Source organism: Pagrus pagrus, assembly GCF_965226575.1.
Source record: "Pagrus pagrus genome assembly, chromosome: 18".
In the NCBI taxonomy this organism is placed as follows: Eukaryota; Metazoa; Chordata; class Actinopteri; order Spariformes; family Sparidae; genus Pagrus; species Pagrus pagrus.
In genome coordinates, this window is record NC_140202.1 from 25,452,849 (window position 1) to 25,480,590 (window position 27,742).

The 27,742-nt window shown below is 42.2% G+C and overlaps 1 protein-coding gene across 2 annotated transcripts in view; it reads right to left on the reverse strand.

Moving 5' to 3' along the window:
• The window catches only part of atrn (attractin), a 138,617-nt gene that overhangs the window by 91,734 nt on the left and 19,141 nt on the right, over positions 1–27,742 (reverse strand). For both annotated transcript variants that reach the window (XM_084381620.1, XM_084381619.1), the window contains exons 5-15: positions 24,973–25,169; positions 20,628–20,796; positions 18,813–18,903; positions 17,178–17,427; positions 16,300–16,483; positions 16,009–16,163; positions 11,471–11,555; positions 4,864–5,087; positions 3,864–3,985; positions 3,016–3,154; positions 2,679–2,860 (exon numbers count right to left, since the gene is read on the reverse strand). In XM_084381620.1, coding sequence (XP_084237746.1) covers positions 2,679–2,860; positions 3,016–3,154; positions 3,864–3,985; positions 4,864–5,087; positions 11,471–11,555; positions 16,009–16,163; positions 16,300–16,483; positions 17,178–17,427; positions 18,813–18,903; positions 20,628–20,796; positions 24,973–25,169 — 1,798 coding nt within the window. The remainder of the gene's footprint in view (positions 1–2,678; positions 2,861–3,015; positions 3,155–3,863; positions 3,986–4,863; positions 5,088–11,470; positions 11,556–16,008; positions 16,164–16,299; positions 16,484–17,177; positions 17,428–18,812; positions 18,904–20,627; positions 20,797–24,972; positions 25,170–27,742) is intronic.

The window sequence follows — 27,742 nt, forward strand, 5'->3', positions numbered from 1 at the left end:
GCCTCTGTTATCCATCCCATCTCTAATCAATGGCCGTGCTGTTGCAGTAGTAGTAAACAAAGAGAGCTCGATCTCTCTCAGACGTGTGTCGACTTACTGTTCCATCGGGATTTAATTGCATTTCTTGGATTGATTGATCCCATCTGGAAAACCGCTGGAACTGCTAAACAGCTCAAGGAGTGTCGATGTAACACAGCAGAAGACTCGTGAAGGAGAGTCTTAACGTTTTATTGTTGAACTGGATAGTTTTAAATACCACTGTTGTTCCAGAGAAGTCCGGTTTTACGTCTTCTCCAACTTTAAGCACAAACGGACCGGCAGAATTGAATTCAGACCAACATGGGAAATCTAAACAAATTCATTAGTATGGATGGAAAACACTTGTCGATTCCGGCTCCACTTTGTGATTCAGACTCCAATGTTTTTTGGGTCTTTTAGCTTCAATATTACATATGCCATGTGGCGGCTCCGAGGCACTTTGTAGGATCATAAGTGGCTTACATTTTTTGCATGGGTGGCTCCAGTGAGGGATGGCGGTGTTTGTGCCTGCTGGGTGATCTACACAAATACTAAAGCACGACTGCAGCCGCAGATGACACCATGTTTCATTTAAGAGCAGAGCGGGTCTTTAGAGCTGTGCTCTCGCAGTGCTTTCTGACACGTTCGGGATTATGTAAGACTCTTGAGTGAACTCGAGTGTAGAGGCATGCTGAAATATTTAGACAGATTTAGCTGTGATTAGGCCAATAATGTGGCTCCCAAAAACATTTTTAGTCATCGGCTTGAAAAATGGAGACTTCTGTTCAAATCAGGAAATATCATAGCATGAACAAAGATATATGTCCCTTTTGAGACGGCCTTTCTAGCAGATACTTCTTGTTATCTTGATTAATGAATTTATAAATTAGACATTTGTGCATAAATTGTCAGAAAATATCGGGAAAAGCAATTCCAGAGCCGTGGAAACATCTGGGAAACAGTTCAAAACCTCCAAAATATTTTGTTTACAGTTATTTCAAGAGACAAGCAGATAATTCTCAAATTAAAGAAGTATTTCTGGGTAAACTATATGGTCCCTCTTGCCGTTAATCAGATACACTTCAGCTTAGTGTTTTTTCAGCTTATTTCACAAAATGAATTAGCTGTGAATTTTAGCCTAGCTCAGAGTCAAACCTTGTCTGACTTAAAGTAGAAACAGACGAGTGTTTCTAAGTTATCGTTGGCACCGCTGTTGCAAAAACAGCCAGACAACTTTCAGAAAAGAAACTACCAACAACACAGGACCTTCAAGAAGGTGGACCTGCTGTAGTGGAGATGCAAATCCCTGCTGGGCTGATGTGCTGACTCAAACTGAGTCGAGCCGAGCTAGAACATGTGTATGGAAAAGCCCTGTTAGTCTTCGATGGAAACAGATAGTAATAGCTCCAGTCTGCTAGCCTGAGTGGATCGCCAATCAGCCAAATCAATAATTTGACTCAAGGTAGGGTTGCATTTCATTTGGTCTTCTGGGAAAATGGCAGAGTGAGGAAAGAAGTCAGCAAACGCGGCTGAAGATAACATCAATAAATATTTAACACATAACAAGTCTGCAAATGAAGACAACACCTCCCATGATCTCACACATCCCACGTTATCGAAGTGCATCTTATGAATTGATTAAAAACCCCTCGTGTTAGAAATGACATACTGTGCGTTTAAAGCTCTTTTGATGCCGTTTGATTTGCCAGCTGAGTAGTTTTTAATTTACATCTAACTCGGGAGCCGACTCAATTCGATGTACAGTGAACGTGTGTGTAAGCATGTTCTGGATTTCTTCATGTCAACATACTGAGCAAGAAAAGGATGAGGGATCAAAGCTACAAGACCAAACGTCTTCACAGACAAACACATTCAGCACTTCTTGCATGCTGCTTCTCCCTCATGTGCAAATGGTGCAGTTACAGTGTGTGTGATGTCCATGTACATATCTGATGCAAAGATTAAAGCCAACACTGTCCACATCTATCTGTAGATATGTGACCTGCATCTGATGATATAAAGAGCACCTTTGTGATGGTTAGTCGATTGCCGGGATAGATTTCTGCCTACTTGCTCTAATGGAGCGAGTAAGAGATGTCTGAGCTCTGAGGAAAGAATCTGTTAATGGAAGATTTGTTTCACGCTCACTGGTCCAAAAATCACAGACAAAAAGAATCGAAGCAAAGCTCATCTGCAGACAGAAAAGACAACATTTGAAAAGATGGGCAATGACCACAAAAGACCCACATCCAAGTTCAAAAACTAACAGGGTTGCACAACTTTTTGGTCATAAATCTGAGAAAACACACACAAAAAGATGGTTTCTTTGTGCACTTTTTTAGTTTTCTTCCTCGAATCATTGTGTCGGATCACTTTTACCCTTGATTTTCTTGTTTCATCTGTGCATGAACCTCTGCTTTAGCATGAAAACCTGTTCATAGAGCCTCCAGGTTATCATTTAGCTGCTATTAAATGGGATCTTCTTGCTGTAATGATCTATTTTATCTTCACCACTCTCTGTGTAACTCAAGTGTTATCGATATTTGATTCACTGCTGATGTGACTGCCCAATTCCCTCAAGGAGAATATTTTAAGTTTCTCTAATCTGATAATTAAAACCTCGGACTGACCCCCTCGCTCCTCGTCCTGCTGCTACTTACCACCACACTCATGATCTGCAGCTCCTTCAGGACAAAGTCCACCTTCTTCTGCGTGGTCAGCGAGGCCAGGACGGCGTTGTGGCTCCTGCAGGCCAGCTTGGCGTTGTCGTACGAGTCCTTTGCTGTGATGAACTTCAGACAGGAGTTGCCCACAAGATGCCAACTTTCACCGCAGACATTTTCTGGAATGGAAGGAACACAGACTCCATTTTTTTTTTACCTCTTTCAACTTTTTCCCTTCTCCGTGCGCCTTGAAAAAAGGTGTTGTTGTGCCAGAAACCTCACTATGCAACAGATTTTTCAAAATAAAATGGTTTATTTCCTAACAATCGGTTACCTGGCAGTGAGATGCACTCCTGGTTGCGAGGTTCCCACTGACAGTTCTGGTCCACAGCGCAGCTCTTGCAGCTGGTTTTCTTGTTGCACACGTATGACGGGTTGTCCTTGGGGCAAACTTCAAACTCCCCTATGGCCCCCTGGGAAGGGAAAGCAGGTTCAACTGTTAGGACTCAAAGTACCTTATTATCCCATTTACTGCCGTGTTAATGACATACGGCAAAAAAATGAAATGTAACTTCATTATAGTTTTATGAGGAGGAAGCAGATTCATGAGATTTTCATCACAAGATTGAAATGTTTGTGAACATAATGAAAAAGACTCTTATGTCCAAAATGAAATTATTATTTTTTTTACTGACTATGCAGCTATTTGAGTAGAAGGTCAGGTTATCACAAGTATCAGATTACCTAATAATTGCAGTCAGACAGGCTGACCTTTGTTAATCAGAGAGCGAAAGGAGACGCATGAATCGTCTCGTATGTGTCATACTGACGTAAACGAGCAGTGATTTAATCACAGACTGACAATCAGAACATTCTTCATCAGCCCTTTATCTAATCACTACTCAAATATGACATGACCCAATTTATAAGGTGTAATAACTCTTCATGGAAAAATAAAAGGAAGGTTCATTTTTGACAATGCCGGAGGGAAGAGGGTGTGTATATATATATATATATATATATATATATATATATATATATAAATAATGATTTTGTGAAGCTTAAACTGCCTTTTATGGATAGGTAGTTAGTGGTGTCCCTTTATCTTCTCAGCAAGGTTGGAGTTAGCAAAGTAAGCAGAGATGGCAGGTTAAGCATCGTCGGCCGGCTCAGTCTTCTTACCGTGGTGGAGGTGCAGTTGCTTCCCAGAGACACACACTGGCCTGAACACCACTGGCAGCCGTTGGTGTTGGCGGTGCAGCTGTAGCAGTCTGTGTACTGGTCACACCTCTCGTTATCAGCATCTGCAACATTCAGAAGAGCAATATAAATAGTATAGTAAATAGTATTTTCCAGATGGCCCACTTTTTTCACTGATTTGATTTTCATTGTTTATTCCTTTCACAGCAGCTTAAGTAATTCTGATTCTGCTGCACAGCACAGATCAGTCAACACTTCCTGGATGTGAGGTTTCTTCTGGGGAAACTGGGGCAGGGAGACTACCAGACAGCAAGCAGAGGAAGGAAGGCCCCCCTGGTATTAAATGTGCCTGAAAAAAAGATATTCCAGGGCGCCGTTTCCATCTGCCGCCACTTCTGTAGACACCGACACCGGAAAAAATGAGACCGGCCGGGTCTGGAAGCCGAGGATTTTTGGTGACAAATGGCAAACCGCAAACAGAAGAGAAATTCTCAGCAGGAAGCGAGAGACCTGCCTGAACTGTCCCTGATGATTACCTCCCTCCTGTCCTATCTGACACACACAGCCACACACTAACACACACACCAACACACACACAGAGGTCAATAGAAGTAAATAAAAAGTAATGTTTAAACACAAAATCTGTCAACTAATCAGCTGATCCAGTTTAAGCACAGATACAAAGATGACAGCGTCTAGACTGCTGCTAAAAAGATGCATGAAAGCCTCTTTTCATGCATCATTTCAAAACCTTACAGACATTAAAAAAATACCCTGATGCCACTTTTTTATATACCACCATTTTCTGATTTGCAAGACTGAGGCAGTCCTCAACAAACAAGGTGTCTCTGCCAGAGTCTATGCATGCCGTCAGACATCAGTGTTGTGAATGCAGATGAGTTCTGCAGACAGCAAGAATCTAAAAATCATCCTGGATACGTTCCCATCAGTTTATCAACGTGATGGCGGCGGTGACACTTACACGATCGCGTGTTGCATGAGGCTGGCAGCTGCTGCTGTTCGGTTCCGACGGCGCTGCTCTCCCAGGGCAGGCAGGAGCCCTGGGTGCTGTTCCAGACGCACTGTATCCCCGGCCAGGCCTGGCTGCATGACGCCGCGCTGGAAAAGGCCGAGCAGCTAGGCGAGGTGTACATGAGGACGTCACTGAGCAGCAGGCTGTTGAAGCCGCCGAACACGTACATCACACTGAAAGACAACAGAGGAGAGAGGATGTTAGTGGTGGTCAGGAGCGAAGGGATTCAGGAAGTAAAATGAGAGGATTTCTGCCTCAGTTGGGACCTTTTGTGCACAGTGAGAGCCAGAGAAGCTTAGTCCGAGTGCTCTTGCTCTTCTCTGGGCTTCAACCCGCCTCACAGGTCTGCTAAATCCCCTACAAGTGCCGTCTTCCTGTGCGGATGGTCCTAACTGAACCACCCCCTGTTGTGTGCGTGTGTGTGTGTTCTGATGCAGGGTCATTTCTGAACATCTTTCTCTACCGGCCTCTGTTCAGCTGCTGGGATTAGTGTGCGGGTGTGTATGTGTGTGCTGGGCAGGGTGGATGGGTAATTTGCACCAGTCTGATCATAAGTCCCCTCAGATCACAGAGGGCACACTTCAAACTGTTCGCTCTGGACGTCCTGCTGAGCACACCCATCAGGAGGAGCCGAATGCTGAACCACATTAAAGATGTAAGTCGCTGCGGAGAAGCAAAGGACGACCTCAACAATGAAAGGATGTGTTGAAAAGGGGTCGAGCCACCCCAATTACAGACAAATGCATATTTTCTCTCTTTCATATACAAGGAACAATACGTTACATTATCCTGGATGTTTCCAACACTGTTTCGAACTTCTGTGTTTTTAGTCGAGGTAATGATGCATTTCGTTCAGTTGCTATAACTTCCATGGGGAAACATCCGATGATGCATCAAAAAGTGACGAAGGGAGTCGACCGACGTGACTGAGCTGAATAAAACTTGGTCTGTGAAGATTTCTCCCCGAGTCACGTTCAATAGATTTTCACTAAAGCCGTCTTATGCATCCATATCGGCGTATATGTTGTCTGATATGCACGAATCTAAAACCTTGTTTTTTGTTTTAGCACTACAAAATATGTGTATATATCAGCCTATATATGGATATCTGAATTTTTCACTCCCTTAATTTCGGTATCGGCCGATATTAGGGAGTTAAAAGAAAGTTAAAAGTGAGTCACAGAAAGGACAAGTTAATACAGACACAGATTCATGAGAAGTTATTTAGTAGTGATGTAAAGGAAGTCACTGAGGAGTCAAGTCAAAAATCAAAAGGAAGACTGTTTCCAGATTTTGGGGGGCGCTGACAGCAAAAGCACTCGTCTCTTTCCTTTAGATTCAAGTCTCCACCGGGGGGATTGCTAGCAGAGTTTTGTAGCAGGATCTGTGGTGGAGTGTAGGTACATATGAGCAAAAAGAAAAATCTATGTCGGACTCAGACCTCGGAGTGCTTTAAAAGTCAAGAGTAAAACCTTAAAAAATCGATTCTCAATTCAACTGGAGGTCAGTGCAAAGAGGCTATAACTGGGGTTACAGTGCTGTGGGTGATGTCTCTTATTTGTCTGACTCATTCGTGAAAGAGGAAATGATTGTTCCCTCCAGATGTTCAAGCAGCATCTGTATTTTCCCTTCAACAAAGGCTTCCTACATCACAATCTTTAGTCTTTAGAGGTGCATTTTTGCAGACTCCTCACATTTTCCATTCTTCCCCATCATGTAGTTCATTATTTAGTTTTAAAGCCTTACTCTTAAGTGTTTTTTTTTCTTTTCAATGCAAAAATATATAAATAAAAGCTCAACATCACTGCTTTAAATTCTGTCCTAAACTCTGTGATTGAATCTGAATTTGATCGATGAATAAATGAATGCGTGAACAAACTCCTAATTGCTCCTGAGGAACAGAAGTCATCAGCGAGGATTGACTCGAACAGGGCTGGTGATTCATGTTTATATTTGATACGTTCCCTACGACAGGATGTATAATTTAATATGGATCGCTGTGTCTTGCTCTGCTGGCGGTGCAGATAATACTTACAGATGAGTCATCCCCTTCTGGTCCCGGCACCATCCCCATCACAATCTATTCGTACCGCAGACTGATAATGAAACGTCATGTATGAACGCACAAAGGATTATTTTCCAAGGTAACAGGGTTTTTTTCTTTCTTTCAGTAGTGAGAGTGTCTCTCTGTCAGCTGTCCTTGGTTTTAAGTGTTTGCCTTTTTTTTCCCCCCATGCTGCCATAGAGTTTATAGTTTTATCTGCTGAGGATAGATTTTCTCTTTGTCAACTCAGCGTGTGGATTTCTGGATCAGAATATTAGAAAACAAGCATAACACGATTGTTAGGAATCAAGATGCTTTCTACCTAATCATATGTTCAGTTTTATAAAAGGATTTATGTAATAATTGGGGCCCTTTACCGATAGAAATTTCAAACTATTTCATGTACAAGCTCCAGTGTGAGCGGAAGCAATCGTGAGAATCAAGATCAAAAAGGGAATCAAGGTTATTTTGCTGCACAGAGCAAAGAAAGCTGGTTATCGCAGTGAAGTTTCTCTGTGTATCTATGTGTCCCGCGACTCTGCATCAGAAATTCCTTGCGTAATGGTGCTTTCACTCGGGGTCAAAGTGCATCGGTGTATGTTATGCATGTATCAGAGCTGTCTTAGCCCATTTGGAAGATCATAGATGAGACGTTATAAAAAATAGATGCCAGGAGAGTTGTTGTTGTTGTTGATCTGAATCCGAACCATTCATATTCCAGACCTGTATTCTACTTTTCTGCAATCAGAAGAATAAACTACTTTGAGCGGAGAGTTTCCCTTCAATCCACGTCTCAGTGTTTGGTTCCTACGAGCGTGTTAATGGTTGTAAGTTTGATGTTATTGAAGGCTGATCAAAGGAAGAAACCCAGAGAACAGCATCTATCAGTGTAGTTTCAGATTGCAACCGAATGAATAACCCTCGTCTCATTTTAAGATTGACACCACGATGCATTATTTAAGACATATTTCTCGCTTTTTTGCCTTTATGGGGCTATTTTATTCTTCCTCAGTTGAACAGACATCTGAATGTATTGTAGTTGTTTGTTCTGCAATGCATAAAGTAAAGCAAAATAGCTCTATTGTGAACGATCGTATCACAATAGAGCTATTTTGCTATACTTTACACATTTCAGGGCAACATATTGTTAAACATATTGAATCTTGAGGTACTCTGTCTGCAATACGGTGGGAATCACACTGTGGAAAAGGACCTGCTCCTTCTGTAGACATAAAAGTCTCACTCTAAGGTGACAAAAACACTGAAGCTTGGTTTCAGGTGATTATATACTAATAAAAACATAATTATGAATGCTATATTCAATTTCTGCCAATAGATCCCCCTAAATCCTACACACTAGACCAATTAAAACAATATGATGAAGGGTATAAGAAAGTTGGCAAATCAAACGCAAGTGATCATCAAGATCACTGAATGCAGATCAAAATATTCAGGTTATAAGCAGGATTTTTAGATAATTTCACTGAAATCTTCAGTCAGTACTTCTGTTCTTAATTTCGTCAGCAAAGGCTTTAATTCACAATTTCAGACGCCCATAATGAGCTTTATTTTCTAAGGAGCGATTGGTTTTAATTGTTTTCCCCACCATATAGCACATATCTCAGTTAAGTTTAATACACATTTCCCCTCGTCTCCACTAAAAGCCTCTGCTGAGTGAGTACAGTTTGTTCCTACACTCATGTTCCAAGTGCGCAGAGAGACGATCATGAATAAACAACCATGAAATGAACCACGTCAGCTGTAATTTCCCACTAGAAAAGCCTAAAAGTCCCATAATGTTACACTTTTATGTACATCTGATGCAGATAGGTACCGAACACGTTTGTTTGTATAACGTATTCCATCTCTGCATGTCTTCAAATACCGTGTGTGCATAATTAAACATGTGTGGGCCCGGGTGGAAATAGAACCTGTCACTCTGGGTTACATGCACTCAAGGAACAGGGTTGCTCAGAGAAAACGGGTTAAGACGGGAAATCTGAACAACAACGTGTCTATACACGGCAGATTGTTCCCCCTGCTTACTCACCACCCAAGAGTGGTGTGTTTTCAGTTTATTAGTGATACACAGATGGAAGATTAAAAATTAATTAAACTAGAAAGAAAAAAAAGTGTTGATACTTAAGGACTCTATGTGAAAGATTAACGCCATTCTTACGAAAGATATTCCGTCATTCGCCATATCTGCCAATCTCCTCGTGTTCAGTTCGGTTCATATCAGGCGACTGTAAAAACACAGCGTGAGTCACAAACCTGTCACACTATTCAGCGACCCTGTGTGCCCCTGTTTCCAAGCATCTGCGTTGGTTATGTCTACTCATTTATTCAGGTTTGCCCTTTAATATTTCACCCATCTTTTTGAAGTAAGAGAGCTTTCTTCTCTCCTTTCTTAGGCTGATTGTGGTCAGAGAGTGTGTTGTTTTTCCTGAATCCAAACACGTCTTCATTCTAAGAATGATGATTCAGTGAGCTGAGGAGATCCTTTAATGACAGGCTTGTTATGCTGTGGTGGTGCTCTTCTTGAGCTTCAGGAAGTCTTTTGTACCGGCTGCAGGGAAGTTTTCTCATGTACATCGTTGCTGACCGTCACTGTTAATGATGATGATGATATGATGTCGATAACTGTGATCATACTAAGGATTGTGGCAATGGTGTTATCCATGAATATGTTGAAACAGCCATATTGATGTTTACACCATTTATGTATCACGTATGATGCTATGTCCTCACCTGTCGTCTGTCCTGTATGTACAGTGGCACTCAGTATTTTCTAACGTATTGTACCATATCGTATCATAACATATGGTATTCTACTGTATTGTATTATAATATATTCTATCATATCCGTTAATTCATATCATATTGTATCCTATCATATCATGTCATGTTGTGTCGTATCGTATCATAATGTATCAGTCGTACTGTATCGCATCCCATCCTATCGTACCTTATCCTATCGTATTTGTGTACTATTGCATCATATCATATTCTGTTGTGTCCTATCCTATCCTATCATATTCTGTTGTGTCCTATCCTATCCAATCGTATCCTATCATGTCCTACCCTATCCTATCCTATCGTATCCTATCGTATCCTACCCTATCCTATCCTATCGTGTCCTATCATGTCCTACCCTATCCAATTGTATCCTATCGTATCCTATCATGTCCTACCCTATCCTATCCTATCCTATCCTATCCAATCGTATCCTATCGTATCCTATCGTGTCCTATCATGTCCTACCATGTCCTACCCTATCCTATCCAATCGTATCCTATTATGTCCTACCCTATCCTATCCTATCCTATCCAATCATATCCTATTATGTCCTACCCTATCCTATCCTATCCTATCCAATCGTATCCTATCGTGTCCTATTCTATCCTATCATATCGTATACCATCGTATCGTAACGATTTGCATCTTATCCTATCGTATAGTAGCGATACTTGGCCAGTGCTGGAGTTTTATCATGCACATGTACAGAATTGGAGGTGCATAAACGTCTTGATTCTCAGGCTCATCAGTGCGGATGTGGAAGATTTTGCAACAATGCAGTAACAGAGCATAATCGTGAACTGCAGTCTATACAAAATCATAGCCTACATATGTTTATTGTTGATTGTTATGTTGCAGCGCCACTCTCTTGCGTTGAATTGTGGGTGAACATTAGGCGAACATGTCAGGAGATGTGACGGAGGGAGGCAGTGTGTGATAACAATTGCACCCAGTAATTTAAAAGCGCACATCTGGGGATGTTTTGGATATTATGAACTTACTGGGAAGCACAAATGCTGTGTGTAAAATCTGCCTAACGAAAGTTAAATACTTTGGTAGTAAAACAAATTTTAGGAACCGCATTAGCCATTTCACTCTAAGCTAACATCTGCAACCATCAAGAACAGCTAATCAGCCAAGAATTAAGGAGGCACTGTCAACTTGTATGCAGAGTCACGTTTTTGATGTTTGCCACACTCAGGAAGCCCCCAGTCTTAAAACTGTTATGAGAAAATTATATTTTTGGAGATTACATCACATTATGTCTTGTTTTTGTAATGTTTATGCACTGAGATGGGTTATCAGACACTGATGTTGAGAAGACGCAGCTGTTTTATATTGTCAGACAAGACATCTCCAGCAGAAGAGTTATCTCATATTACAGGAACTGGCTTTCTTATCTGGAAATCAGGTTACTGTAAAAAGCCTCAGTAACCCGGTTACTTAATGTTAGCACTCACGTCTAATGTTAGGATGTATGGTCTATAAATTAACTTTAAATATAAAGTAAGACAAGAAAAGCAGGCCCCAGGAGTAGTCGGAGTCTTATGATCATCGTCTTATGTAATGATTAGGTCCAAATTATGTCTTTTTCCTGATTTTATTTCCATTGTGCTCAGTATTTTAGCACTTATATACATTATATGATCCATAAAGCCTTTGAGTGAAGCACCCTTCACACTGCTCTCAATGAAGTGCTGCATAAATGATTACCTGTCACTGAAGACTGCCGAGTGTCCGAAGCGATTGACGTCGTAGTAGAGGTCCGGTCGAGGCAGCACCGTCCACTCATCACACGCTGCAACAGAAAGAAGACACAAAGAGGTCAAACTGGTGACCTGCTCCTACATATTAAATCATACGTGTCGTCAGCAGTGTTCATCTGACATGCCATGGGTGGTTAAGCGAGACCTTTAACAGCTCATATCCTCGTGTCAATCACCAAGTCGGTCGGGGAAGTGTCCTTGACCGAGACACTGAGGGTCTGACGACTACAGGAGCAACAATCACGCTGAGGAAATGCATCCAGGCGTTTGTGTCTGAATGACCTACAGTATTTTAGAGCAAGTAGCTCGTTAAAAATAGGGTTAATCTCCTCTGCTGATCTCATTTCCAGGCTGTAGCTACAGGTTCTGAACATTGATTAGGCCGACATTAAAACCTGTCGTCCTTCAGGCACCTCAGCCAACAAAACGTGACTACAGATCTGAATCTTTTAGCTCCTTTTATAACTCCTGTTCCCTGCAGATGTGAGATTGGTTAAGGGATTTGAAAGGATACAGATTCAATAAAACAGATTCGGAACAGGATTCAGATTTGACGCTACTGAATCCAAATGCTACCCTCCTCCCACTGACGAGAACCAACGGGAATGAGACAAAACCCTGAACAACCAGCAACTGTTTCAGGGAAACGACATCATATCATTTCAATGCTCAATTTGATTTCAAAAGTTTAAGCTATTTAGACCTCTTGTTCCCAAACTTTTGGGTTTTATGGCTCCTTAAAATGAAGCAAGGCTGAATGTGATCCTCTATGGGTTTAAAATGGGCTTAGATTGGAAGCATTTTAACCTTTTTTTGCAGCTTGCTGATATATTATGTAACTGATATGTATATATTATTAAAATAAGTGTTAAATAGCTCTGTATTCTAACAGTAACCAGTGTAATAGAGTGTTTTGGTAACCCATGCCCACATGCTTATATCTACCTTAAACATCTACAGCAATAAAATGCAACATGCACATTAATGCAGCAGTAATATTAATCCAAAACTATCAAATATAACAATAAAACACTGACAGGGAACAATTACTGAACAATTTGATACTGATTACCTCCATACATTCACTCAATCAAGGATATGAATGATGAACTTCTATTTGTAGATGAATTTTTTCACAGTGTGGTATCGATTACTTCTGTCACGACTGACCACTGGTATCGATGTCTTCAAAACTATTTCAGTGACTGTTTGAATGTGGTTAGTGCCAAGGTGTTGAAACAAGAGTGATGTGCAACCTTGAAAACTTTGCAGTGCAGTTTTAACCTGCACCTCCAGATGTCTTGACATTCAAATCATCAAGTCAGTGCTTATTAGGTGAAATAAATAAATAAACATCGTGATGGATTCCTTTCAGGTTGTTTTGAGATGCAGCTCCAGCAGTGTGTGACAGTGTGTACACCTATCACCAGTCTGTACAAACAACCACAACCTAACAAACAACGACAAAAAAGAGCCGCCTGAAAGTCAAAGCTGCAGGGACACACACCAGAGACTGCAGTACATCACCTTCAGTCAGTACAATGCAGTGCAAGTCATCATGGTCTCCCAGAGGAGCGAGTGACAGCTGCAAGAGATGCCACATTCACGGGTAGACACTGCCCTCTGGTGTCACACTGGCGGTACTGCAGGTGGTGTGGTGCATTGCCCCTCAGAGTGAGGATCCATTATGACACCATCTACCAATGTCAGGACAGCGGACGGCCCTTAAGTTCTACGCTCTAATTGAGTTCAGCTCGTTAAGGAGGGGCGATTAGTCCTAGACGCACAGCCCATCTTGACTGTAATTACCAGACAATTACAGAGCTGCCGCTGCTGACACCGACCCTGCAGCTGGCTGGTGGAGGGGGAGATGGGAGAGGAGGAGTAAATAGTCTACTATTCTTTTCTGTCCAATTACAAAATCATACAGAGGATGAGGAGTGGCAGGTAGGAGAGAGAGAGGTCAGGACAACAACACTTGGAAGTTTTTAATTTCTAAAGTTCGACTAAAAAATGCGAAACTCTCCGGGGAAATCATGAAAACAATTTGTTTCCCGCAGCGACTAATGTGAGATGAGTTAGTCTCATTACGCCAATCAAGTAAGGACACGTAGGATCATCAATGTATAAATGGGACAGTATGCTTTGAATTAAAGTGGTGTGGCGCCTCTACATGTGCTGCTGCAGCCTCCATCTTCACACCACTCCTGGAAGAAAAAGGGGGACCATTCGTTGGGGATGTTTCAGTCCCAACATGCAACTCTCATGAACAAAAAAGCTCGTCACACAGGGAGGGGGAGGGGAGGTGGGGTTGCTCGTGCCCACTGAGATTGTAATTTCGCCGCCTGTCAATCATCTTCGTAATGACATAGAAAAACAGAGCGTCCCGGGGCCGTTCGGAGGCCTGCAGGGAATTCTCCCTCCCATCCCGACAGACTGAAAACCTCCCATTAATGAGCAGCTTATGACAGCGCCGCAGAAGGAGGCCGACTCAATTTACAAGACTGTTTGTCGGCAGCTAATAACATGAGGATGCCAATATGGTTTCTGACAAAGCCGTGCTAACTTCTATTAGGACCTAACAGAGAACTTTAAATGGGATTTTAATTAGACTGCAAAAATGTGCGCAACAATTGGAAACAATCAGCTTTTTGTCGTAGTTGGCTCATGAATAATGACGGAAAAAGTCAGTTTTTCTACCCTAAACTCTGCTTCTTCTTCATACAGACGGACACAGAGGCGTCAGTCTGAACCACTTCCTCTGCTGTTGAGCACAAACCGAGGGTTAAGTATCTTGATTGAGGGCACCGAAGCAGTAAAAATAGGAAAGCAGAAGAATAAACACAAGAGCACTGAGAGTTTGTCCCCGAAGCCACCAGTGTGAATCAGACTGACTAGTTTAACGCTTACGTTATTAAGCTTTGATCACTTTGGATTTACCTTCAGCTGGAAACCCCTGAGGAGTCGGGCGTGAACTACATGCTCTACGAAATCTCATCTGACAATTTTTACCCTGAAGACCCGACTTTCCTTTTTGTACAGATGTGAATGAAACAAAAAGAAGATTCTGGGAAGTATTTCGGGCTAAAACCTGCTCACAGTAGCATCGATTGAATTTGAATGTCAATTTTTAAATTAATGGTCAACTAAAGTCTCAAAATTCTCAGATTTCTGCTTCTTAGATGTGACGTTCTGGTTTCTTTGCTCCTCGATGACAGTAAACTGAATATCTTCGGGTTGTGGACAAAACAAGACATTTAAGGACATCGTCTTTGGCTCTGAGAAACACTAATCGACATTTTCCACCATTTTCATGGATCAAAAACTAACTAATCAAATTATTGAGAAAATAACCAACAAAATAATTGACAATGAAATGGTTTATGGAGCAGCACAGCCTCTCTGGAACCACTGGAAAGACATTTAAAGTTTATTACGTCTGGAAATCAAACAAGCCAAGTGAATGTGCGGGATACCAAAATATCCAACAAAGTATGTGGACACGTGACTCCTCATTCGAAAGACTTTCCACCAGATTTTTTTAAACCAGGCTGCTGGGATTCAATCCCATTCAGCCACAAGAGCATCCGTCTTGTCAAGTACTTAAACACCCTCATTTCCTCAAAACTAGGAAATTTAATTATGGAGCTGGCTGTGTGCATGAGGACAGTTTCATGTTAAAACAGCGAAGATTCAAAGACAAAGATTACACAAAGATGGCAGGTAACCCAGGCCACACAGCGTTGTCCAAATACTTTTGACCATGTTGTGTGTGTAAGCTACATTTAAGTTTGCCAAATGTCTTCCTCGCTCTCGGACAAGTCATCTGATGTTTCTCCAGATGTTACAGCAACAGGCAACCAAATGAAACGCATCGTCACCTCGAGCAAACGTACGGGTTTCTCTGGTTCGAACATCGTTGGTAACATTTGGGATAAATGCTCAACAAAATATATAACAAAAGTCAAAAGTTGTTTTTTGGCAATTTAAAAGCAGCAACTCTCCAGACAATGAGGGGCTACCAGCGCTTCCAGCAAAGAACAAGATTAATATGTGCATAAATAAGCCACGAAAAACAAAAAAAACAAGAAGCTTCCAAGAGGCAATTTAACGCCAACTCTCCGCTTCACTCCCTCTATCCGGGAAATATTACAAATACTAGCATGCACAAGAAAAAAACGCTACACTGCTGGTAAACTTTAGACCTCATTATTTTGAGCATTATGTATGAAAAGGAGCTGTGGTTTACCGCTCGTGTACATCAAGTTGCGACATTTGACCTTCTGTTGCTCCAGCGGAGCAGCTCAGAGTCCAACAACAAAACACTGCAGTTGTTCTGAGCAGCTCCCAGGTGAGAGTCTGTGGCTGTATGAATGCAAAGCAGCTCTGTCCAGGAACAGAAAAGATGATGCACGCTAAGCGAAACACTACAGCTACAGGAGCTGCTGCTGCTGCTGCTGCTGCTGCTGCTGCTGTTGTACTGACCCAGACTGTAAGCCAGGAAGTCGGAGGAGAAGCACTTGGCACCGTGGCTCATGGACGTGTCGTTGTGCGTGTTTCCTCCGAACACCAGCATCGTCCCACTCACTATCACGGCCGTGTGGAGGTAACGGAAGAAGCCGCTGTCTCTCAGGATGGTCCTGCACAAACACACAGATGTGGTTGTTATACAGTTAGATGTGATACAGCTGTTACTTTCAAACAAGCACTGTAAATGCTTTAAAATGAGTTTCATCTGGCCAGATTCCTGAGCCACCAAGAAAGAAAAAACTTCACCATTTCCTCTTGTCCACGTCGAACTTGTACAGGTCTCCAGCCAGGCCGTACTTGTTGGCACTGAAGGCCTTGTAGCCTCCGTGGATGTAGATCGCTCTGGTGCCAGGGTCGAACACGCTGCTGTGGCCGTATCCGCCCTGGACCAGCGCGCCGTCTGTGTTCACCAAGCTCCATGTGTTCTTGGCTGGAGGGTCACACAAACATCTTTTGCTGAGCAACACAAAACTAGCTTCAATGACACAGTGACATAACAACAGGTTCAGAAAAGTCTCAGGGTGATTTAGGAGGATTTAGTTTTTCGGTCCCAGCCGGGATGAAGTGGAGGTGATTACAGCTTAACTGAGTTTACACTGTAGCTTATGAGTCAAGGAGAGATAAGCCAATATCAATCTTTGTATTATTGCTCCTTACATGCATCACCAGTACAAAAACCAGCATCAGAGTAGCCTCAGGTTTTATTGGCGATCATTCAGGAAATGATAATAATCAAATTGCTTTCATTTGCGAGCAAATAGGAGATGCACTCTTGTCCATCGGCCACAGCGGCAGGTTAATTCATCCCATTTTCTCAGACTGATTGGCTTTTAGGAGACAATGAGACCTCTAAATTAAGTTCGGCCAGCTGCCAACGAGGTTGGTGGATTAGATGAACACACCCGCCGCGTCTGAAACTCATTAGCTTCATCTTGGTGGCCAGTGTTAATTTCCTGTTGTTATAAAACGATATATTTAGACACCAACACTCAGGCCAAGATATTAGTCAGAGCAGAGGAGCAGCTAAAGGTCGTCTGTGGCAGGTGCAAAGACTAAACTTCGAGAGAAACTCTCTCTACAACACTACACGTGACGGCAGTTTCCTGACAGCACCTGCTACTCACCGATGTTGTACTCCTGCACCTGGCTGATGTAACCGTACAGAGGACAGTGTCCAAACAGGACCAGCATGATGGGACTGGCCCCGTCCTGGATGGGGGGCACAATGTGGGCCGAGTGTCCCACCACAGCGTACTGATCCTTGGCACGCGGGCTCAGCAGGACCCAGGTCTGGTTCTGGATGTGGAAAACCCACAGCTGGCTGGACACGTTTCCAGTGGAGTCGATCTTTCCTCCGTACATGTAGATCTTCCCCTGGAGGAAACAAAGACGGCAAACAATGGAGGAGAGATTTAGATTCAACACACTGATGAATCCTCATTAAAAGAAGTAAACAGGCATTAAAAGTTTGAACTGTTAAAACACAGGATTTGTCCACATGCTGGTCTCAAACCGTTCTACACTTTTGCTCTTCGTTTTGACAGAACCAAAACCCGACACAGTCACGAACCGTCGTCCTAATGAAAACTTACGATGAAACTTGAAACACAACGAGAAAAAAACACAAGACTCTCCAAGAAATAAAAACTTGAGCACCAACAACAACCTCCCGTCTGCCCTTGAGTTTTGAATAAGAACACCGGTTTATTATTATTATTATATTATTATTCCCCAGACGGTTGAAAGACCTGAAGACAGTGTGGAGGTCAGACACAAGAATGTCCTTAGATATTAAGAGCTGATGGTTTTATTTTCATAAAACTAAGTTCACGCGTAGTTAAATCAAGTTTTTTACTTTCTTTCTGTCTGTTAGTTTTATTAATTTGATAGTTTTTCTATTCTTATTTGCAACCGTACTTCATGTTTCTTATTCTTTGCTCCGTTTTATGTTTGTACAGCACTTTATAACTTTGAAAAGTGCTGCATAAATCAAGTGATCATTAATAAAACTCATCATAACTCATGCAGCATACTGTATTTCTACTCAGATCTTTCTTATATAGTAATATCTCAATGAAAATAAGTGTTCTCTGAAAGGCTCCGTTTCACAAACACTTGAATTATTCATCCCCAGGAGAGAAACAAGTGTCTCCTACCTTCAGCGTTTTTATAAAGCAGCGAGGGGTTTGTGTGCTTGAGAGCCTGAACCGGCACATTATCTGCTTTGCGAGACTTACATCAGTTCTTTCTGTTGCGTATCAACGCTGATTTGATTTCAGATTTGTCTTGCGAGCCCGCATTGACTTCCAAGACACATTCGCACGCCCGTGATGCAATTTGAGCTGCAGAGTGTTTGTAATGCACAAACTCGGTTTCTCTCTCAAACCACAGAGCAGACAGACTGCGTCTTCCCTCTGAATCCTCCTCACTCTCATTTATTATTCCATCAGCGGCTCCTAACAGTCTTTCAGGGCTGAGGAGAAACGGCTTCACCACTTCACTGCGGCATATCAAAAACCCAGAGATTTATATATTAGTTCCAGACAACAAACAGACTCTACTGAAAGCAAAAATAAAAAGGGTGAGTTTATAATATTTCTGCTGGTTCCTCCATTTAATTTAGCTGTCATCGCTTCTTTCCACTTCCTTTTTTTTTATCTTTGTTTCATCTCACTGGATTTATATCTCGCCGAAACTACAGATGCAAGACACTGTGTTGTGTTAATGTACATCCTGGTTCACAGTAGATCTCCACGTACCTCGTACATAGCCAGCGAGTGGCCGTATCGTGGCGTGACTGTGTTGACAGAGGGGTCGAGGCTCAGCCAGCTCTTGCTGCTGAGGCTATACCTGCAGGAAGATGAACAGAGAGGAGTGATGATCATGAAAATCAAAAATACATGTTCTTCCTCTCAGCTCTACAGTGCTATTTATCCATCAGTATTGTTTTGGTGTGAGTTGCAGAGTTTTGGAGATGTCTGCCTTCTCTCGAACATAATCGAAGCCTCAAAAATAGCGTCTCTTTCCAGAAATCATGACCTGGTTGCTGAAGATTATTCACAGTCCAATCTAGATAGATTAATAGCTCTACAGGTGAGTAAGAAACTCTGCAAGTTGGACTTTTATTCACTTGCTTCTCTCTTCTGTGTTCAATCATTTTCACATGTCAGAAATTAATTATAGAAACTGTTCACTCAAGACTTCCTTTATCACATGAATGTGACAAGATGTGGAAACCTTGACTCGTAAGTTCCTCTTCTGTTTTCTGTGAGACGTAGGGGAGCTTAGAATACAGATGACACTTATCTGTACAGTAAACACACGTCTGTTCATAGAAGCCCAAATAATCTAATTAAATTTAAAAGCCAAATAGTCTCTTAAATAAGAATGTCAACTTAATGCTTAAGCTAAGCTAACTGTGTGCTCTCCAGCCCTGTTAATAGACAAACATAAGAGCGTTATCAGTCTCCTCATCTCATGTAGAGCTGAAACGATGAATCCATTGATTTATTGGTTACGATCGTTTTAAGAATTTCTTAAGGGGGGAAATGAGTCAAAATTATCTGATTCCAGCTTCTTAAATGTGAATAATTTCTGGTTTCTTTGCTCCTCTATGACTGTAAACTGAAATTTTTTGGGTTGTGCACAAAACAGGACATTTAAGGACGCCATCTTGGGCATTTTCCACCATTTTCTGGCACTAATCGATCGATCAAGATGATAATCTGCAGATTATTCGACAATTAAAGTGCGGTTTTACTTAACTTTATTTGCAGCCCTTATCTAATGCATGTATTGCAAACTGTTGAACTATGTCTTCAACTCTTTTCGACATTTTGAGCTGCACTTGTGGGACTTTGTCTTTAATGTTGTTTGTCTGCTTATCTTCTCATCAAGCTGCCAACTGTCTCCATGCCAAAACAACATTGGTGTCAGTGTACAACATGTTCTCAACCCGACGCTCCAAAGTCTAATGACTTCAAATATACATATGAACCCTAAACCTACTAGCTAGCTATCAAACTTAAAAAAGCGTTGGGTTTCTTAGCCTTCGGCAGCTGTCTGGTTTTGAGGACGAGAATTAGCCAATAGTCGAATCTATGCCAAGGTGACAAACACAATAAATTGTATGAAGTTGGCAGAATGCTCCTTTATAGTCTCGTATGATACCCTGAGCTGATAAAAAAGGGCCTGCTGAAACCCATAAAACCAAAATACGAGCCGAGGGAATAAATGTGACCTTCCTGGGTGGAGTTCAGGGCGAGGAGCGTCGGCCTATCCTGTAATTTTATGGTTTTAATTACATCCTTCAGTCTGCGCAGAGGCAGGAAGTCGTGGGGCTTCTTCCTGACAGCACTGACAGCCAAGTATTACTTCAGCTCTCGGTATAAAAGGCATTGAAGTTAAAAATATTTAAATTTTTGCAACACTGCCTTTGAAAAGCACATTCCCTACAGTCGCATAGCAACAGCACGACTCATGTCTCGCAGCTCTCAGGGATGAGAGCAGCTGCCAAATGCCGAAAAAAATCGGAGTGGAGATGCTGACAGGGAGGGGAGAGAGAGAGTACTTACGCTTTGACCATGTGATAGTCGGAGGCGTTGAAGACGTAGCCTCCGATGACCCACATAGTGCCCTGCTCCACCACGGCCTTGTGGGAAGCCCTGGCCAGTCCGGCCTCGGCGTAGTCCTCCCGGCTCCAGAAGGAGGAGTTGGCAGGGACGGAGACGGAGCAGTCTGGACCTGAGGAGGGAGGGAAAACCACAGAGTCAAATGATGCAGGGAGATCTGTTAATTCATTATCTAACATCGTAAACATTAAATACGAGTTGCCTAAAGAGAGATTAAAAATACCAACGACATAAATCAGCATAAAAATAAGTTCTAGTTTGTGAGAAAGTTCTTGCTTCAACAGAGGATTTAACTTTCACATGCTTAACCAGTTCACTTTAATGCCCTGAAGCCAGACAGAGAGTGCAGGAGAGGGGCCATCTGCTTTAAATGAATTGACTGTGAAGGTAGAAAAAGAAAAAGAAAAAAAAAAACAGGATCCATTATTGATTTCATCTCCTGAATTATGAAGGAGAGAGGTGACAGAGAGGTTGAAGAGGCATTTAATACCTGCAGATAACACAGCGATTACGCAGGTGTGGAGTTTGTCTTTGATAAGCTGTGTAAAGAAAAATCGATGCCGTACAGAAGTTTTATTTGATGTTTGGAGGGATTTAACTTTTTCTAAGGAAAATGTGCCGCATTTTATGTGGATGTCCAGAATAGCGTTGATGGTTAATCCATCCAATTAAAGCAATATGTTCCTCGGTGCTATGTCGACACAGAAAGCAGAGTTTCTTCTGTTGCCGAGCCGTGTCGACAGCTCCTTCATGTACCAGGATGCACTGTGCATGAAGATGTATCCTCATCCATACACGTGTCACGATTTTAATTTCATTTACTTACTTTTTTTTTGCCTTTTTCATTGCTTTATTCGATAGAACAGTGGCTGGAAATGTGATGAGAGAGAGGACGACATTCAGCAAAAGGGCCACAGGTCAGATTCGAACCCTGGGCCGGACACAGCCTCGGTACAAGGGCCTCTTTTGACACATGCGATAAGGCGCTCGATGATGTGAATTTCAAATCGAAAACTGATTGAAATGAGTATTCAGTTTCAACAACAACACTTTCATTGAAACGTGCAGAAAATGTGTGTGATTGCTGCATCCGCTGCCACCACTTGCAGTGAGCAGAGTACAATAATCGATGTCCTGCAAGAGGTTAATTCATCAGAAAAATCTAATTATCGAAATCAAAAGCAGGGTCTGTAACTCTCCCATCTTTTTCACACTGTTACAGGTCCAACATGTGTGTGTGCTGCTCGACACACTCATGATAGTGGCTCTTCTTTTTGTGTTGAACAGTTTGTTCCCAACTGATGAATGAAATACTGCGATTAGATTTGAAATCAATTCTCTAAATGTCCATGACCGTTTGGCCTTGTGGTACATTGAAAAAAAAAAAAAAGTAGCTGTTGATATCAAACCTTTTTATTTTGAAAAAAAAAAAGCTGACAGTATAAAAAGCAGCTGTCGGGGCATAAGACCAATGATTTTCTGATCTTTATGAATCAAGACTCGATAAAAAAATAAGGCGAGGGCTGCATCGGGTCAGGAGTGAAAATGGAGTAAATTAGATGTAGAAAAAAATTAAATAAAACCTCATGGACGAGGGCGAAGTACAAATAAAAAGTGGAAAAAAAACAAAAAACTGACTGTCCAGCTCACTTACAAAGAACGTCCCTGGTATGAAGTCAGTCTGATGTTAAAAATCCACCATTAACTTAATGGATACGCCTCATCGGGGTATTCATTATTAAGTTAATAACATTATCAGAGTGCCTTGGATCCTCGGTCACACACAATAACCACAAGAGGATGTTTCATCTGATAATCGAAATGGTGGATCATGACAACCCTGCTCATCCATCACATGCTCTGCACTCATATTTTGGGATGCAATTTTCACAGTTGGAAATTTAACTAGCCTACAAAACAAGAGAACAAGTTTTTGTTTATGAGCGGCATCACGCCTTCTGGCTACCCAGAGGCTGAATCTCCCTTAACGCCAATTACATCACTGGTGTTCGAGGAAGAGCGGATGTTGCTGCAGAGGAACTCGGCTTTCTCAGTCAATAAAGCAGACACTGAGGAGCTTACTGCTTCAATCGACTGCATTTACCATCATTGTCATTTTGAGCAATCTCTGGCCTTTATGATCAATACGGTGCTGTCGGCAGGAATGACACTGAAAATAATAATATCTATATATACGTATATATATTTATTGGTATTCTATATGACAGTGATGTCAATATTTACTCCGCTGACACTCCTTTTTATTATAACTCTGTTGTATTTTAGTTTTTTATTCTTATATACTGTAATACTGAACTATGTCTGGCAGAATATCTATCCTACTGGATTAAACACGGCTCATTTTCCCTCCAAGGCTTTAAAGAAATGAGTGGAATGACTATGTTAAAGACAGATGGCCCCGGCCGGAGCTGCCTTCCCCCTGTTGCTGGACATGAACAATAACCGTAGCGTAAACCGGAATCGCTTCTGAATGAAGGGAAAAGATTCTGAGAAGTATTTTAGCGAACAGCTGCCAGGTCAGAAATAGAAAGATCGGCCCGTCCTGTTGGTGGACGCCGCAGGTATGCGGTGCAGCTTGTTGTTGATCTGTTCGTCTACAGTCTCTCCATCCGACCTGATGAGAGACAGATAATAAACCTGCCTCGAATCAAATATTTATCAACTCATTAGTGCTATCACTCCATCCTACAGCAGAGGCAGGATGTTAACGTCTGGGGGAGTTTCCTTATTGATCGTTATCAAAACAATGTAGAAGCGGTCACGTGACAGGAAAGGAAGTGTTGTGATTCACAGCGACAATCAAGGTCGCTTTACCCATTCTCCTTTTTTGTTTTGTTCAGAGGCTGAACAGAATCCCTGGTGGCTAACATTCTCCAGTCCGACTCCAGTATCGCTAAGCAAACTAAATTACCTTTGTACCTTGGTGGCATTTCCATAAATAAAACAAACGCGGCCTCGGCCCTCCCTTAAAGACGTAATTTGTTGGAGGCTACGCATCTGTGAAACAGAGATTAAATGCAAGGCTGGCTTGACTAAACAGGCATCTGTCTCTGCCTTTGCACTGGTTGGTGCAGAAAATGAGTTCATTTGGAAGCTGGCAGCACAGAGTACACTAAGTGTGCTATTCCTCAGCTAACACACCATGACAGGGTAATAAAGGCTAAAGAAAATGCCAGTCTGTTTCTCAACTCCCCTAGCTTTGGTAATTAGATCGTGAGCACACTGAGCTGCTGATATAACTGCAGTTAAATTAAGCCATTGTCTCTGCTTGTGCAGACCGGCGCAGTGGAGCCGTTTAAGAACTAATAGAGCGGCTAAAACGCCCAGATGGTCCGATTCAAAAAGGATAAAGAAGTGTCAGATCATCACCAAATAAAAAATAAAAAAAGGTTCAATATTCATGAGTCAACCAAAAAAGAAGAAGAGGAAGCCGACGCAGCAAAAAGTTCATTTCAAGTCCATCAGGTTACAGCAGATGGATGTTGTGGGGGCAGCGGGAGCCTCAATAATGCCGGTGGAGGCTTAAAGCTGAAGAGGCACTGGGTTGAATCACCAGATAAACAGGCAAAATCTGGACGGATAAAGTCGGTAACGCTCTTTACTAAACCTCCAACTGCTCCACTGGAGCTGCTTAGTGCTCAGCTGCACTGGATCTTTACTGGGAAGGTTTGTTCTTCTTTATTCCTGCGTGTGCTCTCAAAGAAAAACGCTGAGACGCTCTGATACATTCATAACAGTATATATAATGGACAGAGATTAAAAAAAATATATCTGGGTCAGAGTGTGGTATCCATGGTGAAGAAGGTGGGATGAACTGGCCTTTTATTTGTTTTTACACCATAAAAACAGCATAAAAAAGGGTGTAAATGACTAAATACCACTTTGAAACACCAGGAGGTTTAAGTTGTTGTTTGCCACTTAAAGTAAAGGACAGACGGACACAAAGGCCGTAGCAGAGATGTTGCATCCAATCTTCATTTTCTCTACTCCCGAAGGCATCGTACCTGCTCCATAAACCCACTATATTTCCATACGTTTCCTGTGTTAATAATTGTGGCTGTTCTTGGCAGGTAGATTTATGTTTTACCCACCCCTGCTGGGACCGGAGCCGCTGTTCACTCTGTACAGAGCAGCTCAGTTAAGTCACTGAGGAGTGTTTGGCATGTATGGGCCTGCTGAAGCCAACCTGATGACACTGTGTTTATTCAAGACAGCGAGACAATGAGGTCACTGGCAGCTGAGAGATGCTGCCGCAGTGCCAGCCCACCTTGCCATCCGGTGTTGCAGACGCACGTCTTGCCCCGGCAGCCACCTCTGTCAGGGGCGCCACAGTCGGCCGGGCAGACGGGAACGTCGCAGGCTTCCCCCTTCCAGGCGTCCTCGCACTCGCAGTACACCGAACCGGTGGAGTTCCTCACACGACACTCGCCGCGGCCCGAGCAGTTGTTGGGACACGTATTCACTCTGTGAGGGAGGACAGGGGAGGAAACAGAGAGAGAGAGAAACCAGGATTCAGGATACAGACTCTGAATAAAACATCAGGAACACCTCTCAACGACTGCGTTACATCTGCTTTTGTGTCGGCAGCAACTCAGCTGTCTCCAGGCTTAAAGATAAAATATGCAACATATCCCCTTCAGACAGCATATGGTGTTGTTATTGGCGTAGTCATCCCTCATCGAGTGGTCAGACGCCTGCCTCGACACTTGTCACTCATCTCAGAGGGGACTGCACTGGAGCAGCATCGAGCTACAGGCTGAGGTAACCGGCAGACATAAAGTCACAACAGGCACAGAGGAGCAGATGGTAAACACAGGCAATCTGCAGTAAAACTGCACTGCTGACGCTCTCCAGGTCTCTCAACAGGGCCTTTAGGTTGTAAATTTAGCCTTCCTGTTAGCATGTTTCGTGCCAACAATCAAACCTCCTCTTCTCGGAGTCAAACCTCGACGTGATACTGCCAGAATCAGAGCAAACTACTCTTTCTAGTGACAGGATATCTCATGTCTGTTGTAGATAAACTATAAATCTGTGAAGAAATCGTTAAAAAGAGCTGATGATCTTCAAATGGTGACTCCTTCCTCAGTATCAACAGTGTGTCATGTGTCAGTACAAACAGGAACTCTCTGACTTGCTTTCTCTTTGTAACAGTTAACTGACAGCAGCTTTCCAAAGTCAGACTGTGATTGATGCATATTGACACATGTTTTGCTCCTTTCCAGGGAAAAGTACATTGATTTTTTTTTTGATCAATACAAAAAAATACCATGACGAGCAGCTGTATACAGTAAACACAGAATGGGGACACAGCAGCTGTACTGTTTGACTTTAAAGATAGAGTTGAGCCTTGTTGTTTTAAAAAGGGACAGTTAGCTTAGTTAGCTAGCTTCTCATCCACGAATAAATGCAAGCTTATTCCTGCACAATAATACAACTGTCGTGTGTAGCCAGGTAGAAAGAAAATGAATCTGCTCATGACAACGTCTGCGATATCTCCAAAACACTGCAACCCACACCAAAAGATCTAGATGGATAAATCTAGAGGTGAAGCGTCTCTTTAAGAAACTCTGCAAGGTGTACTTCCTGCTCTCTTCTGTTTTCAATCATTTTTACATGTCAGAGTAAATTTAAAAAACTGTTCCCTTGATCGCTTGAATGTGACAGGACGAGGTAAACCCAGTCGAGCCCGACAGAGACAGAGCTCATGGGAAACGCTGTGAGAAATGGAAACCTTGACTCATAACTTCCTCTTTGATTAAAATATATACAAATATATATATATATATATATTTTCTATATATATATATACACATATATACACAGCTGCAACAAGTGATAAGTGATTAATCAATTAGCTGTCGACTTCTTAGTTTAGCGCCGACTATCTTGATAATCAATTAATCAGTCTGAGTCTGTTTTAAAGTGAAAAATTCTCTGATTTCAGCTTAAATGTGAATATTTTCTGGTTTCTTTCCTCCTCTGTGACACCAAACTGAACATCTTTGGGTTGTGGACAAAACAAGACATTAGAGGACGTCATCTTGACATTTCCTTAGAGTTCATGGACCAAACAACTAATCAGTTAATCAAGGAATTAGTCAACCGTTTAATCGACGATGAAAATAATTAGTTAGCTGCAGCCCTGATTAATATCTGTCTGGCCTCTCGTGAGCATTTCACAGAAGCAGCACATCGTATTTAGGACCGAGTCAAAGTAAACAACAGTGTTTGTGTTGAGGTAATGAAGGAACATGTCACTTAGCCCCGTGTGACTCACTAATGTAACTTTAATAGTGTTTGGAGAAACAATGGAGCTCTATGGCACAGAGGAATAAGATATACCAGGCAGTGGATACACAGACAACACCTGTCAGTAGATCAGCTCATTGTTGGTTTCTGCTGACCATCCGGAAAAATACAGAATATCACCAGATTCATCCTCTATAACAGAAAGCACTGCAAACTGTGTGCAAGAATAAAAATGATTTTAATAATAAAGAGCAAACAAGTCAATGTCAAAAGTTTTACTTTCGCTCCCAAACCGTTATTACCCATCGTATGAAGCGACTGAAGGGAGCTGTTGATGAAGATAAACATGTTTGGGAGCGACTGAGGCGACACAAAAGGGCTCTCATCGTCCTTTCATGTTTCCTTCGGCTGCTCGATGGTTTGATGTTTTTCGGCTCCTTCACCTCTCCCACACCAAAGACCGGGGGGGGACCGGGGGCACCTCGCTTTCATCCAACTCTCTGTTTCTCAGCCCAACTTCAAGCCCATCGCTATGGCGACGGTTCCAATGAGTGAGCGGTCCATTGTGTCCTTTACAGATGTTTGTAAGAGACGGGCTGCACTCAGGGTTTTAAGAATACTTTCCCTTTTTGCGGCAGCTTTTTAGGCAAAATACCTTTCGGTTTGATCCATCTGTGGGCTTCACGCCTTGCTCTAATACATGGGTGTGATGCATATAAGAGGACTGAGATTACATTTTGTATTAGTGCAGGTAGATTGAAATGAATATGTTATCTGTGACCGAGCAT